Source organism: Macaca thibetana, chromosome 5 (assembly GCF_024542745.1).
Source record: "Macaca thibetana thibetana isolate TM-01 chromosome 5, ASM2454274v1, whole genome shotgun sequence".
Taxonomy (NCBI): domain Eukaryota; kingdom Metazoa; phylum Chordata; class Mammalia; order Primates; family Cercopithecidae; genus Macaca; species Macaca thibetana.
The window spans coordinates 169,225,833-169,241,427 of NC_065582.1; the positions used below are offsets into that span (position 1 = coordinate 169,225,833).

At 50.6% G+C, this 15,595-nt stretch overlaps 2 protein-coding genes and 1 long non-coding RNA gene across 3 annotated transcripts in view; 2 read left to right on the forward strand and 1 right to left on the reverse strand.

Annotated features, from left to right (window-relative positions):
- The window catches only part of FAM184B (family with sequence similarity 184 member B), a 155,733-nt gene that overhangs the window by 132,419 nt on the left and 7,719 nt on the right, over positions 1 to 15,595 (forward strand). Inside the window, exons 11-14 of the mRNA XM_050791986.1 lie at positions 2,625 to 2,778; positions 7,555 to 7,709; positions 11,190 to 11,362; positions 13,548 to 13,694. Of these exons, the coding sequence (XP_050647943.1) occupies positions 2,625 to 2,778; positions 7,555 to 7,709; positions 11,190 to 11,362; positions 13,548 to 13,694 (629 nt within the window). The remainder of the gene's footprint in view (positions 1 to 2,624; positions 2,779 to 7,554; positions 7,710 to 11,189; positions 11,363 to 13,547; positions 13,695 to 15,595) is intronic.
- Positions 1 to 15,595, forward strand: part of QDPR (quinoid dihydropteridine reductase) — a 213,523-nt gene that overhangs the window by 62,329 nt on the left and 135,599 nt on the right. The gene's annotated exons all lie outside the window — the stretch shown is intronic.
- LOC126955423 (uncharacterized) lies at positions 7,716 to 12,290 on the reverse strand. Its single transcript, XR_007725923.1, has 3 exons — positions 10,628 to 12,290; positions 10,406 to 10,487; positions 7,716 to 10,332 (listed from the first exon to the last, which is right to left on the reverse strand). It is a non-coding gene; the product is annotated as an uncharacterized LOC126955423 (long non-coding RNA).

Below are 15,595 nucleotides of genomic sequence, written 5' to 3' on the forward strand. Positions count from 1 at the left end.
CTCACTGCCAAGGGCTCCTGAGCAAGCGAGTGGGCAGTGCTGACCTGAATCTTTGGTTGCCCCCAGGGATGGAGAGAGGCTGGGTCAGAGTGAGAGAGTTTGGCTCCCTCTTGCAAAGCCAGGCTTCAACCTCTCCATCCCCATTTCCCTAGGGATAAAAATGTCACCAGTTGGTGTTCTCTGAGCCTTGCAGCAAGGGAAAAAGGAGGAAGGTATCAGAGAATTTGAAAAGTATGAGGCTTTTCTGTTTTATTAAATAGTCTTGCAGCAAGGGAAACAGGAGGAAGGTATCAGAGAACTTGAAAAGTATGAGGCTTTTCTGTTTTATTAAATAGTCTTGCAGCAAGGGAATGAGGAGGAAGGTATCAGAGAATTTGAAAAGTATGAGGCTTTTCTGTTTTATTAAATAAACTCGCAACTAGGCATGGTGGCTCACGCCTGTAATCCCAGAACTTTGGGAGGCCAAGACAGGAGGATCACTTGAGGCCAGGAGTTTGAGGTTAGCCTGGGCAACATAGAGAGAACCAAGCTCTACAAAAAAAAATTAGCCAGGTGTAGTGGTGAGCATCTGTGGTCTCAGCTACTGAAGGGGCTGAGGTAGGAGGATCACTTGGACCTGGGAGGTCAAGGCTGCTGTGAGCCATGATTGTGCCGCTGCACTCCAGCTGGGCAACAGAGTGAGACCCTGTCTCAAAAAAAAAGAAAAAGAAAAAGAAACTCGCCACAGAATGACTGAGTTTCCCCTGGAAGGAGTGAGACCAGTTCCCTATTGCTATCCCCAGTGACAGGTGGCAGAGACAGGCTGAGGAAAGCCTCCATATGATCCGCTGGGTTCAGGAGGCCAACTGGGCTCCAAGATGGTTGAGTTCTTCCCTCGCAGGAGCCTCATGCATTTGGTGAAATCCCAGAGGAAGTTTGGTGAAACGTCCACTGCATGAGTGAGTGGAAAGGGCTTGGGCCCTGGACTCCACCACTAATGGGTCACGATCCTGCCTCTTCCATCACCTGTCTGCAGGCGGGTCCCCTGCCTCTGTGGCCCCAGTTTCCTGCTCTGTTAAAAGAGATGGCAGCGGGGGTGGGTGCCTGGGCGTGGTGGCTCATACCTGTAATCTCAACACTTCAGGAGGCTGAGGCGGGAGGATTGCTTGAGCTCAGGAGTTTGAGACCAGCTGGCCAACATAGCGAGACTCTCCCTCTCCATATATATATATAAAAAGAGTTAAAAAAAAGGGGGGGATAATACTTTCTGCATCTTTTTCTGTGTGACCCTGGGAAACCAAATTCATCTCTCCAGTGCCCATCTCTCATTTCCTCATCTAAAACCTGGGGATATATATTAACTGGAACTCTCCTAACTGAAAAACAAAAAGCAAAACAGAAACTATATTAGTTTCCTATTGCTGCTGTAACAAACTAGCACAAGCCTGGTGGCTTAAAATAACACAGATGTATTATCTGACAATTCTGGAGGTCAGAAATCCCAAAATCATAGAATTGGCAGGGCTGGTTCCTTCTCAAGGCTGCAGAGGAGAATCTGCGTCCTTGCCTTTTCCAGCTTCTAGAGGCTACCCAAGTTCCTTGGCTTCTGGTCCCTTCCTGCATTATCAAAGCCAAAAGTGTAGCAGCTTCGAATCTGGTGTTCTCTCTCCCTCTCCCTTTCTCTCCCTCTCCCTCTCTCTCCCTCTTTCTGTCTCTCTGACCTCTGCTTCCACCATCAACTCTTTTCTCACTGAGCTTCCTACAGCCTTCTTATAAAGACTCTTGTGATTGAGGCCCACCCAGATAGTTCAGGATAATCTCCCATCTAAGATCCTTAATCACATCTGCAAAGTCCGTTTGACCGTGTAAGGTAACATGCTCAGTTTTCAGACATGGACATCTTAGGGGTTGTTTTTGTGCCTCTCACAGAAACCAACTTGCAGGCAGTGAAGAGACACTTATTAAAGTTTACCCAGCTGCTCACAGAACTTGCTTTGGGTGTTCGACACACAGTGGGACTTCAGTAAATAAATATTTGTTGAGTGAAAGCATAAATGAACCAAAAATAAAAAGTAGGGAAAGAAAGAATGAATGAATATGAACCCAAGGACAGAGACACAGCCAGTTCTCAGGACCAAACAAGAGCAGGGACTGAAAAGCTGTAGGGATCCTTCACCCCTCCTCATGTCATTTCTGCTCCGCTCTGCTCTGCACACCAGCCCTGGGCTTCCTCCACAGATGGCCGCCTCCACCTCACTGGTCCTGCAGCAGATGTCAGATAGTTACCTTAGTGCTCCTGAGTGTGGTAAATTTGGAGCCACAGAGTCAGTATCTGCCTGTCAGTCTCTTTTGCTCTATCCCCCACCTCTTCATATCAAATTTGCATTAAAGGAACTCTGATTGTCCCAGGTTTAGAAGAGGTATCCACTCTCGCCCAATCAGCTGTGGAAGGGGGTGGGTTCACCTGGTACAAAATGGCTGCTGTGGCCAGGCTATTGCTACAGCATTCTCTGTAGCCTGATAAGCCCTCCATGGGAGAGAGCAAGTCTTCAGAGCATCCTGGCTCAGAGGAGTTTGGCAAAGGAGTCAGGTCTCCCACCCTTGTGCCCACTTTCATGCCTTCTTGTCCCCACTTTTTCCCACAGGCCACAGAGGAACGCTTGAAGAAGGAATCCAGCCACAGCCTCCAGATCCAACACCAGGCACACCGGCTGGAGCTCCAGGCCTTGGAGGAAAAGGCCAGGCAAGAGCTGCAGGAGGAGCGTGAGAGGATGCAGGCACAGCAGGCCCTGCTGCTAGGTATACACCCAACAGTGCACCAAGGAGGGCCTGGCCAGCTGCAGGGTCTGCACGTAGAAACCAGCGACAAGCTGAGGGCCAGGGCTCCTGGGCTCTCTGACTCACAGGCCAGGGCTCCTGGGCTCTTGGACTCACAGGCCAGGGCTCCAGGAGTCCCGGGTTCACAGGCCAGGGCTCCAGGGCTCTCGGACTCACAGGCCAGGGCTCCAGGAATCTCGGGCGCACAGGTCAGGGCTCCAGCATTCTCGGGCACGCAGGTCAGGGACAATCCTGGCTCTGCCACCAACTAGCTGTGAACCCTGGGATGGCTTACCATGAGCTTCATTTTCCTTTTGTATAAAATGGAATTACAATTGTCCCTACCACATAGGCTCACTGTGTGGATTACATGAGATATTAAATATAAAGTGCCTAGCATATAACATGAGCCCAGTGAATGTAGATACTATCATTATCATTATTATTGCATGTAACCCAGATCTCTGAGCCTTCATATGAGTTTCATGGCATTGCCTTAACCTCTCATTTCTGTTCTGAAGATTTCGGCAAGTTGGGGGATCTTAGGCCTCCAGGCTCTGCTTCCTCTGCCTGCCCCCACATCATCCCCAGCTCAAAACTCTGCCCCTTTTCAGTTGCCACATCAATAAAACACTCACACAAAGCATCCTGGAAGTCAACAGAGGTAGTTAAGATCTTTAGAGCCAAACTGCCTGGGTGTGAAGCTCAGCTGTAACATTCACTGGCTGTGTCACTTCGGGGAGGAAGTTGCTTAACTGCTCTGTGCCTCAGTCTTCCATGTATAAAATGAGGATAATAATAGCATTCACCTCACTGGGCCGTAATGATGATTACATAAGTAAATACATGAGAAGTGCTTCAAATAGAGCCTGGTATATAGTAAGTCTATGTAAGTGTTCCCCGTTAAATTATGACTGAATATTTCTTTTCTTTTCTTTTTTTGAGACAGAGTCTCGCTCTGTCACCCAGGCTGGAGTGCAGTGGTGTGATCTTGGCTCACTGCAGGCTCCGCCTCCCAGGTTAACACCATTCTCCTGCCTCAGCCTCCTGAGTAGCTGGGACTACAGGCACCCGCCACAACGCCTGGCTAATTTTTTTGTATTTTTTTAGTAGAGATGGGATTTCACCATGTTAGCCAGGATGGTCTCGATCTCCTGACCTTGTGATCCGCCCTCCTCGGCCTCCCAAAGTGCTGGGATTACAGGCTTGAGCCACCACACCTGGCCATGACTGAATATTTCAATGTTGCATGCCTGATTCTGGAGACCTCTGTCATTTTTGTAGATCATCCCTGTCACTCATTTTCTCCTATACTCTTATCTTTCTCCTCACTCTTAAGAGCAAGACAAATACCTCTCACCATTTCATGCTAAGCACTAAAGATCTTGTTGGCTTTATTAAATATTTCTTCCAAAACTAGACAGGGCTCTTCTTAAGAGATTTCTGAGTGCTGAGTGTGGTGGCTCATGCCTGTAGTCTCAGCACTTTGGGAGGCCAAGGTGAGAGAGGATCACTTGAGGTCAGTAGTTCAAGACCAGCCTGGACAACAGAGCAAGACCCCATCTCTACAAAAAAAAAATTAATTAGGAAAAAAAGTAAAAAGAGAATTCTGGAGGACAACATTTTCTTTACCTCCGTAAGTGAGTTAGGCTCTACCTTGCTGCTTGTTTGAGTTCTCATTAGAAAGCGTGTCCCACTGACTGCATGTTTCTGAGGAAGTGGTGTGAGAAGCAGGAAGTTTCATAGACTTCCCAGTTAGCAGCTACCCTGGAATGGAGGCGTCCACATGGGAAATGCTGAAGTCAGCAGCATGTAAACATAGAATCCAGGCTGTGCCACATGGCTCAGGTCCAAGGCTCCCCATGGACAGGTCAGGCTGGAACACCCTGGTGATTCCAACACCCAGCAGCAGCTGCCAGTGCAGATGTCCCTGCCACCCCTTCCCTGGCTTTTCTGACTCCACAGCAGCCCCGTTCTTCCCTGAAGAAAAGAATCAGGAGGGATCCCTGGAAAGACCCTGGGGAAAGGCTGGGCTTCTCAGCACCAGTCCCAAGAAGAAGGGGCTCTGTGGACTCTGTGAGGCCAAAAAATCATAGTCTTCAAGGGAAGGCGCGAGCACCTAGAGCAATGGCAGGTTGATATGAGATATTCCTGAAGCTGATTATTCATCTTCTGATATCTGTGTGAGACACAACTGACCTGCAATACCATAGGTCCCTGTGAGAGGGCAGGGAGGGTGGGTGTTTACTAGAGGGTTGGAACCCAGACATGCTGGATGGATGGATGGATGGATGGATGGATGGATGGATGGATGGATGGACGGACAAGTGGATGGGGTGTGGGTGAATGGATGGTTGGATGGACAGGTGGATGGACAGAAAAATGGGTCAATGGATGGACAGGAGGAGGGAGGATGGATGGATGGATGGATGGACAGATAGATGGAGATGTATGGATGGGCAGATGGGTGGGCAGACAAATGGGTGGACACACAGATGGATGGGCAGATGATTGGGTGAGCAACCGATGAGTGGATCGGTGGATGGATGAATGGATGGACAGATGGGTAGACAGACAGATACATGGACAGACAGATAGGTGGGTGGATGGATAGGTGGATGGATGGATGAGTAAATGGATGGATGGATGGATGAATGGATGGATAGATAAGTGGATGGGTGGATGGATGGACAGGTGGATAGAGGGATGGATGTGTGGATGGATAGATGAATGGTGGGAAGGTATGAAAGAAGGAGGAGGGTAAAGAATGAATACCTTATAATTTATGATTTGGTAAAAAGTTTTATTGCATATATCTTGTGATAACAGTTTTCAAAAAATGGGGTTGTGTTTGGAGAATTTTTTTTAAGAAAATAAGCTATAGAAATCACTTTATCAAAATTCTGCTGGAAAGGAAAGATGACCAAGTAAATTTTTTTTTTTTTTTTTTTTTTTTTTTTTTTTTTTTTTTTTTGAGACAACATCTCGCTTTGTCACCCAGGCTGGAGTACAGTGGCGCAATCTCGGCTCACTGCAAGCTCCGCCTCCCAGGTTCATGCCATTCTCCTCCCTCAGCCTCCCAAGTAGCTGGGACTACAGGTGCCTGCCACCATGCCTGGGTAATTTTTTGTATTTTTAGTAGAGATGGGGTTTCACCATGTTAGCCAGGATGGTCTCGATCTCCTGACCTTGTGATCCAACCACTTCAGCCTCCCAAAGTGCTGGGATTATAGGCATGAGCCACCACGCCCGGCCAATTTTTCATCTTAATGTCATCCAAATACACTATGCTTTTGCACGTGTTTAATATAGTTAACCTTTGAGGGCAGGTTAGTAAGCTTATAGGAAAGCTTTTATAACTAATACACTTTTATCACCTCATCCATTTTCATTCTAAAGATCGTTTATTTTACAAATACATGTTGAGCACTTGCTGTGTACTAAAACCTGTGCTAGGTGCTTATGGAATGATCAGAACAATGTTTCAAAGGTTATTTTCAATAACTAAAATACAGAGTCTCAAAAGCTCATTACAGAAAAGTAAAGTATCAAATTTACAAGCACTTAAAAAGTATCTTTTTTGAAAGGAATATCTCACTAAATAGCATCTGCTCTATCAGAAAATATTCATTTTAAAATAATTGTTTCAATCATGCTGGGAAGTGTCTAGTGTACTAGAAATCAGTCTCCATCCTCAGAGGGGAAGCTCAAGTTTCTGGTCTTACTCTCCCCTGAGTTTAAGAGAATGTACACATTTCTTCTGGATGATTCCATTGTAGTTCCTATCCTGCTGGGATGACATGCCATCTCCTGCCTCCATGATCCAGCCAAGACCCCACACCCGTGGGAAGAAGAACCTGTGAACATTTTGTCTTTTTAAGAGTTGACATTGACCGGGTACGGTGGCTCACACCTATAATCCCAGCACTTTGGGAGGCCAATGTGGGTGGATCACTTGAGGTCAGGAGTTCGAGACCAGCCTGGCCAAAATGGTGAAATCCCATCTCTACTAAAAAAATTCAAAAATTAGCCGGGCGTGATGGTGCGTGCCTGGTCCCAGCTACTCGGGAGGCTGAGGCAGGAGAATCGCTTGAACCCAGGAGGTGGAGGCTGCAGTGAGCCAAGATCGTGCCACTGCATTCCGGCCTGGGCAACAAAGCGAGACTCCGTCTCAAAAAAAAAAAAAAAAAAAAGAGCTGACATAAACTTCAAACTTTCCAACTTGAGACCATTGCCCCCAGTAGAGGCCTTTGGGTCATTTGATAATTGCCTGTTCTTTGCCTGGTCTCCTAACTTGGTGCTGAGGCCAAGCGTTGTCACAGGATTTGGCCCTGGGCTCAGGCCATGCTGCCCTCACCTGCCACCCATCCTAACCAACCAGTAGAGGGCAAGCAGGGGGTTCAGAGTGAAGAACCACTTGAAATTTTGCATCCCAACTCCACTATTTAATAGCTGTGTGGCTTTGAGCATTGTACTCACCCTCTCTGATGTTCAGGTCCCTCATCCTAAAATGGAGCAGGGGTGGGGAGAGGGGGATAATTCATACCAGAAAAGATGGTTGTGGACTTAAATGAGAACAGTTTTCACACATGGCCCTGTTGTTACTGTTATCTTGGAAAAGGTTTGGGGAACTCAACCCACCACAAGCCTTCAGCAGCCCCTCACTTCATCCACCCCCGCCCCAGAGACTGTTGTCCCCACCAGACAGGCTTCAGCCTAGACCCAGCAACTAACTCCCTACTGCTCTCCCTTTTCCAGAGTCCCTTAGGCAGGAGCTGTCGGAGCAGCAAGCTGCCTGCTCTGGGCACCAGAAGGACTTGGAGGCACTGCAGGCCGAGCTGAGGGCTCTGGGCAGACAACAAGCCAGCAGCCAGTGTCCAGGAGACAGCAAGGACCACATCATCACCACAGAGGTCAGCACCCCTCCCAGAGCAGCATCAGGGCCTCAGGGCCCCATAAAGGATGGGCTCTGAGGCCAGGTGCAGTGGCTCACACTTGGAATCCAGCACTTTGGGAGGCCAAAGCCAGAGGACCACTTGAGGCCAGGATTTCAAGACCAGCCAGGGCAACATAGCAAGACTATGTCTCTACAAAAAAATCAAAAATTAGCTGGGCGTGGTGGCATATGCCTGTAATCCTGGCTTGGGAGTCTGAGGCAGGAGGATCACTTGAGCCCAGGAGTTCAGGCTGTAGTGAGCTATGACTGTGCCACCGCACTCCAGCCCGGGCAACACAGCAAGACCCTGTCTCAAAAAAAAAAAAAAAGGATGGGCTCTGGGTACTCAGTCATTCCCCTGCCCCCTGCCCCCTGCCCCCTGCCCCCTGCCTGAAGCGGGGAAGACCCTTCTCCACAGGCCTGTGGGATACTGGGTGGGCCTGCAGGGTCTTGTCTTTGAAAAGAAAAAAAAAATGGTCTTAAGCGCTGCATGTTATTTATAGTTCAGAGGCAATGGTATCTCAGGGTGTTGGTGCTAGCCAGGCCCTCGATGCAGCTGGTCTGGGCTACTCCTTTGGATCTGCAGGGGAATTTCTCAGAACATTTTCCCAGATAGGCTCTGTCTAGACCTTGCTGTTCCCCTAAGCGGAGCAGCTTTGTTGTCACCCAGACTCAGTGCCGGCTCTCCTTCCTCTTCCTGCTCAGACTTTGCCCATCAGCCCCTTCCCTGCACATCCATCATTCCCGGTCTAGCTGGGTGGCACAGTCACCTCCTAACAGCCCAGTCCTCTCTCCCTCCAGTCTATAGTGTATGGCTTCAGGTATTCCCCCAAAGCCCAGCATCACTTTTCATAAAGCCTTTGGTGGTTCCCACTGGAGAAAGCTCCAAATGCTTCAACTTGGCATTGAAAAGCTTCCACCACTGACTATGACCTGTATGTCCTGCCATATTCCCTGTGGCTCATAAACCCAGCATCTGCACCCTCCTTTCATCCTTTGCCTGTGCCACTCCTCCTGCCTGGGATGCCACCCAGCATGTCCCATGCTGGGGGTCTTCCCTGGCACACAGTGGCCCCCTCTGGCTCTGAGATCCTGGAGCACTTGCTGTTAAGACAGCTCAGCTGACTTTAGGATCTACCACCCGGTCCTGTTGGGGACATGCCATTTCATGGACGTCTTTGTTGCCTAGACTGGATCAGAGTCTTTTGAGGATAACCCATCTGTTCTGCCTCATCGCCGCCCCACCCCCACTCCTAGCCCTCAGCAGAGTCTCCACCAGTGCCTGTGGATGGTGAGGATTCATTGGTGGCCCAGTCCTGCTGAAGGTCCCGGGGACATGGGAATCATGTGTGCCAGATTTAGCTGTTGCTGAGCATAGGAAGGCGATTTCTATGTTTATATGAAAAATACTAACAAATGATGAATCACAGGTTAGCCCAGTGGTTAGGTCTAGCAGAGCGAAGACAGAATGTGTTCCATTAAGTGTTTAGATGGGTGGGAGCCACCGGTACCAATGGGAGGGGACAGGGGAAACGTGGGATGATGACAGCTGGGGACTGGGCCATGGAGGAAGACAGTGTTTGCCCGAGGGCTTGGGATAGAAGCCAAGGAGCACTGAGTGCATGAGCCGCTACCTGGCCACCTGTGCACCAGCCCTCACTTTCGCCCCATAGGAGGGAAGCCTGAACCCTCTAGAAGGAAAGCGTGGTCTCAGGTGATACCCCACACAGAGAGCAGATGCAGGGGTGTCAGCAAAGAGGCACAGCCCAGGTCGCAGGAGTCAAAAAGGAAAGGGAAGGGGACACATGCCAGACTGCAGGCCCAAACTGGCCACCGCTGAGCTAAGTGGAGTCCGTCCCACTGGAATCTAATTCTCATATCTCTCCTACCCAGAGACCCAAGAGGGGAACGCATTTTTCCATCCGTTTCTGTCCTCCATGGGTCACAGGTTGTCCTCACAAGGCAGTAACCCCCCTGCTCTTGCTCTTCCAGGCTATGCATGTGAGAGTGCCAAGTGGGTGCCCACAGGCATCCCACACCATGCCAACCCCAGGGCAGGAAGGCAGGGACATGGGGCCTGGGCCACAGATTCTCCCTGTGCACAGCTGTGCAATCACTGTTCAGTGAACAGATAACCTGCACAAGTGGTCGGGCATGTTTGAGTGAATTTGAAAACTGGAACATTCACTAATCACAGATTAAATCTGACCCCATCTGCTGTTGGACAGCAATCTTTGTGTTTCTACCTGAACTACTGACATTCTAGCACAATTTTATTTAGCAAGCATTCACATGGCACCTATAGAATACACCAGGCTAGGTGCTACAGGGTTGGAAAGATGAAGAGAGGAATAGCTCCCAATCTAGCCAAGGAAACCAGCATGGAAACATATTCTCTTCAGTGTCACCCCTTACAGAGCCAGAGTTAGCGATATTTGGTGGTATTAGAGAAAGTTCATCAGTTCTCCCCTGAGAGGCGGGGAGGACTTCACTGAGGCAGTGTCACTTCACTGAACACTTCACTGAGGCGGTGTCACTTCACTGAACACTTCACTGAGGGAGGACTTCACTGAGGTGGTGTCACTTCACTGAACACTTCACTGAGGCGGGTCACTTCACTGAACACTTCACTGAGGGAGGACTTCACTGAGGCGGTGTCACTTCACTGAACACTTCACTGAGGCGGTGTCACTTCACTGAACACTTCACTGAGGGAGGACTTCACTGAGGCGGTGTCACTTCACTGAACACTTCACTGAGGCGGTGTCACTTCACTGAACACTTCACTGAGGGAGGACTTCACTGAGGCGGGACTTCACTGAGGAGGCGGTGTCACTTCACTGAACACTTCACTGAGGGAGGACTTCACTGAGGCGGTGTCACTTCACTGAACACTTCACTGAGGCGGTGTCACTTCACTGAACACTTCACTGAGGGAGGACTTCACTGAGGCGGTGTCACTTCACTGAACACTTCACTGAGGGAGGACTTCACTGAGGCAGTGTCACTTCACTGAACACTTCACTGAGGGAGGACTTCACTGAGACAGTGTCACTTCACTGAACACTGAGGGAGGACTTCACTGAGGCGGTGTCACTTCACTGAACACTTCACTGAGGGAGGACTTCACTGAGGCGGTGTCACTTCACTGATGGAGGACTTCACTGAGGCAGGCAGGGAGGGCACCCAGGCAGGTGGAGTGTGGTTGGTGTTCATTTGGATGCAAGCCCCATTCTTGGCTCAGCAGTTTTATTAAACTCTAAGGGCCAGATTTGGCCAACACCCAAAGAAGGAAATTTTAAGAGACTGAATGGGAGTCCCTGCAGGGAACCCATCCAGGCTCCAGCCTGGGCGGGTCGCCCGTGGGTCTCCATCTCGCCGCAGCACATCTCTGGTCCTTTGTAACGTGTCCGCCCCTGCGCCTCCTGAAAACACCTCCTGGTTGCCTTCTCCTCAGGAGCGGGGCGGCCCGGGCCAGACCGGCTCCCCACCGGGCGCTGATGGGCAGGGTTCCAGCGAAGGATGCGGGCTCTGGGAGGAGAACGCGCAGCTCCAGGACGCGGTGCGGCGGCTGCGCACGGAGGTGGAGCAGCATCAGCAGGAGGCGCAGCAGCTCCGCGACCAGCGCAGGTGGGTGACCGCCCCTTGCACCTGCTCACCAGCTTCCCTCCCTCCCCCACTGCGGCTCGCTGAGCCTGAGACCTGAAATGGGTCACTCCCTCGGCATCCTGCCCCGCAAGACACTAGACACTTAATGCGCCAGCATTTCACAGATGTTACTCCTCTGACCCATGAAATGTCCCAGAGCTCCCGAAATTCTAGATCTCAAAACCGCAGATGAAGTGCCTTGAAATAGAAAAGGGAGTCCGGCCGGGCATGGCGCCTCACGCCTGTAATCCCAGCACTTTGGCTGGTAGAGGCGGGCGGATCACGAGGTCAGGAATTAGAGACCAGCCTGGACAACATAGTGAAACCCTGTCTCTACTAAAAATACAAAAATTAGCCAAGCGTGGTGGTGCGTGCCTGTAGTCCGGTTACTAGGGAGGCTTGGGAGGGAGGATTGCTTGAGCCTGGGAGGTGGAGGTTGCCGTGAGCTGAGATCGTGCCACTGCACTTCAGCCTGGCTGGCATAGCCCGAACCTGTCTCAGAAACAAAAACAACCGCGCCTGTCAGGGCTGTTTTAGAGTGCAGTGGAATGTGTGCAGGAGGCTTGGCATGTCCCTAGCATGAATGAAGCGCTTGGTTAATTGTAGAAGTGAATAACCTATCATCAATCCTGAACTCAGAGCCTTTTTCCCCCTTGTTGGAAAGTTTTTGATAAAATTCAATTTCTTTAAAGACTTAGGACATTTCATATTGTCTATTTCTTAAGTGAGCTTTAGCAGTTGGTATCTTTCAAAGAATTCATCTATTTCATCTAAGTTTTTGAATGTCTTAATGCCAATCATAAAGTTGCTCATAATTTTCTTTTTGTCATTTTAATGTCTTGAGGATTCCTTTTTTCTTAATATTTGTCAACTGTGTACATTGAACCCTGTTGTGTTGGCCCAAAATTGCTTTGAGCCTTGACTGGGCTTGTTCATTAAATTCTCCCCTCCCCTCCCCTCCCCTCCCCTCCCCTCCCCCCCCCCTCCCCCCTTCCCCCCCCTTCCCCCCTCCCCCCCCCCTTCCCCCCTTCCCCCCCCCCCTCCCCTCCCCCCCTTCCCCCCTCCCCTCCCCTCCCCTCCCCTCCTCTCCTCTCCTCTCCTCTTTTTTGGAGACAGAGTCTTGCTCTTTTGCCCAGGCTGGAGTGCAGTGGTGTGATCTCAGCTCACTACAACCTCTGCCTCCCAAGTTCAAGTGATTCTCCTGCCTCAGTCTCCTGAGTAGCTGGGATTACAGGCGGACACCACCACGCCCAGCTAATTTTTTTTGTATTTTTAGTAGAGACGGAGTTTCACCATGTTGGTCAGGCTGGTCTCAAACTCCTGGCTTTGTGATCCTCCTGCCTTGGCCTCCCAAAGTGCTGGGATTACAGGCGTGAGCCACTGCACCCGGCTCCATTTAATTTTCATAACCACCTATTTTGATAAAGGTGAGGGATAAAGATTCAGGGAATGGCTGGGCATGGTGGCTCATGCCTGTAATCCCAGCATTTTGGGAGGCTGAGGCACGTGGATCACCCGAGGTAAGGAGTTCAGGACCAGCCTGGCCAACATGGTGAAACCCCCGTCTCTACTAAAAATACAAAAAAATTAGCCACTTGGGAGCCTGAGGCAGGAGAACCGCTTGAACCCGGGAGGCGAAGGTTGCAGTGAGCCGAGATCACGCCATTCCACTCCAGCCTAAGCAACAAGAGCAAGACTTTGTCTCAAAACAAAAACAACAACAAAAAAACAAAGTTCAGGGAAGCTTTCCACTGCATTGTAGTTGTTAGGAAAGACCTGGTCTCCCGGGTCTCAGAGTCCCAGCATTCAGGCGATACTGATAGAGAATCTCGGCCTCCTGCCTCCCCGCCTGCCCCAAGTGAAGAGCGTGTGTTCTGGGGCTCCCCTGTAGGGCTGCTCTCCATCGCTTCCGCCTGAAGGCTGTCCCCATGCTCAGGTTTCTCCTTCTGAGATGGGAGGGTGCTGAGAAGGGGTCCCATAGTGGGGGTTTGTCATGGACTCCACAACTCGGAGACCTCAGCTCTCCTTATCACAGGTGTCCTCAGATCACAACCTCTCCCCACTGAGGCCTCCCAAACTGGGCAGCAACGAGGGGAATAAACCCCAGAGCCCAAGGGGCGCCGTCCCCGGAGCTGGGCAAGCCTGGCTGTGCTTTCGTCCACCACAGGTTGCTGGAGGAGACTCAGCAAGCCCTGCGGACCAGGGAGGTGGAGACGCTCCGCCAGGAACACCGGAAGGAGATGCAGGCCATGGTGGCAGACTTCAGTAGTGCCCAGGCCCAGCTCCAGGCCCGGCTGGCTGCCCTGGAAGCCGAGTAAGTGAGGCCTTGGGCCCCAGGGAGGGACTAGCAAGTGTGCCATTCAGTAGGGTGGCCAACTCACCCCCGTGGCCCTGGGCTTTCCTGGTTTTCAAATTCAAAGTCCTGGGTCCTGGCCAGGCACGGTGGCTCACGCCTGGAATCCCAGCACTTCGGGAGGCCGAGGCAGGCGGATCACTTGAGCTCAGGAGTTGGAGACCAGCCTGGCCAACATGGCTAAACCCCATCTCTACTAAAAACACAAAATTAGCCAGGTGCGGTGGCACACGCCTGTAATCCCAGCTACTCTGGAGGCTGAGACAGGAGGATCAGTTGAGCCCAGGAGGCAGAGCTTTCAGTGAGTGGAGATCAGGCCCCCGCACTCCAGCTTCAGCAACAGAGCAAGTTCTGAGTAGGGGATGGGTGCAGGGAACAAGCCAGGGGCTCATCAGTCTCCTTTCATTTTATGAGGCTGTGCTCCCGTTTCCTGCAGGGCACTGGGAATCTGTGAGGATGAGCATTGGTTTAACCCTCACACTTGGAAGAAATCAGAAGGATCAGGGCTGCTCAGTTATGAGCATTTGCTCTGTTCTAATCTGTATCATCTAATTCCATCTTCACAACAGTACTTCACGAATATTTGTTAAGGAACCATTGTATGCCCAGCACTGCTTTAGGCTCTGGAGTCACCGCAGGGAACAAAACAAAGACAATGCTCTCATAGGCTCACAAATTCTGCTGAAGATTCAGATAAGAAATAAGCAAACAGGCTGGGCTTGGTGGCTCATGCCTATAATCCTAGCACTTTGTTTGCATGGCTGAGGCTTGAGCCCAGGGTGGATCCCTTGAGTCCAGGAGCTCGAGACCAAACTGGGCAACATTGTGAAACTCCGTCTCTACAAAGAATACAAAAAAAAAAAAAAATGCTGAGCATGCTGGTGTGTGCCTATAGTCCCAGCTACTTGGGAGGCTGAGGTGGGAGGATCTTCTGAGCCCAGAAGGTTGAGGTTGCAGTGATCCGTGATTGCACCACTGCACTCCAGCCTGGACTACAGAGAGAGAGAGACTGTCTCAAAACAAAACAGACCCTGTCTCAAAAAAAAAAAAAAAAAAAAAAAAAAAAAGCAAACAGTTAAGTTTATACCAGGCGGTGAAAGTGCTAGAAGACAGGATTGGGAGTGGCAAGGGTGGGCAAAAGAAGGCCTCTGTGAGGAGGTGCTATTTAAGGACAAGGAGGTGAGGGCACTCCTGAGGCATCTGGAGGAAGGGCATTAGAAGCAGCTGGAACAGCAGGTGCAAGGGCCCTGGGCCTGCCTCAGGCTCCTGAAAACAGCCCAAAGGCTTGTGTGGCTGAACAGAGTGAGAGGGAGGGGGAGGGGAGGAGAGGAGCCGGGTGAAGGAACCCCTGCCCTGTTGGGAAGGAGTTTGGATGTGTTCAGAGTGCCCTGGGAAGCCATCACAAGGCACTGGGCAGGAGTGACATGCCTGACTTGCCTTTTCACAGGGTCACTTCTGACTGCTGAGAAGAAACAGGGGGAGGGGGTGACTGCAAGAAGACCATTTAGGATGTGATGGCAGCGAGCCAGGTCCAGACAGGTGAAGCCGCTTGCCCAAGGTCAGGCAGCATTAATTGAGTTTAAATGTCACCTGTGTGACCTTTAGCCTGAGCTCTTAAAAACATCTCCACTGTCTCCAATACAATGCAAATCATCCAAAAGCCAGCAGGAAAGCTTTCACCAGCTACAGTCTAAGGAGCACTTACTACATGCCAGGCTCCCATTATCACGTTGAATTCTCACAACCACCCAGTTTCATGCCCACTTTAAAAGAGAGGGAACTGAGGCCCACACACAGGTGAAATGATGCCCAAGGTCGAGAAAAAAGCAGAGCCAGTATTAAAGCCGGGTCATCTCACCCGA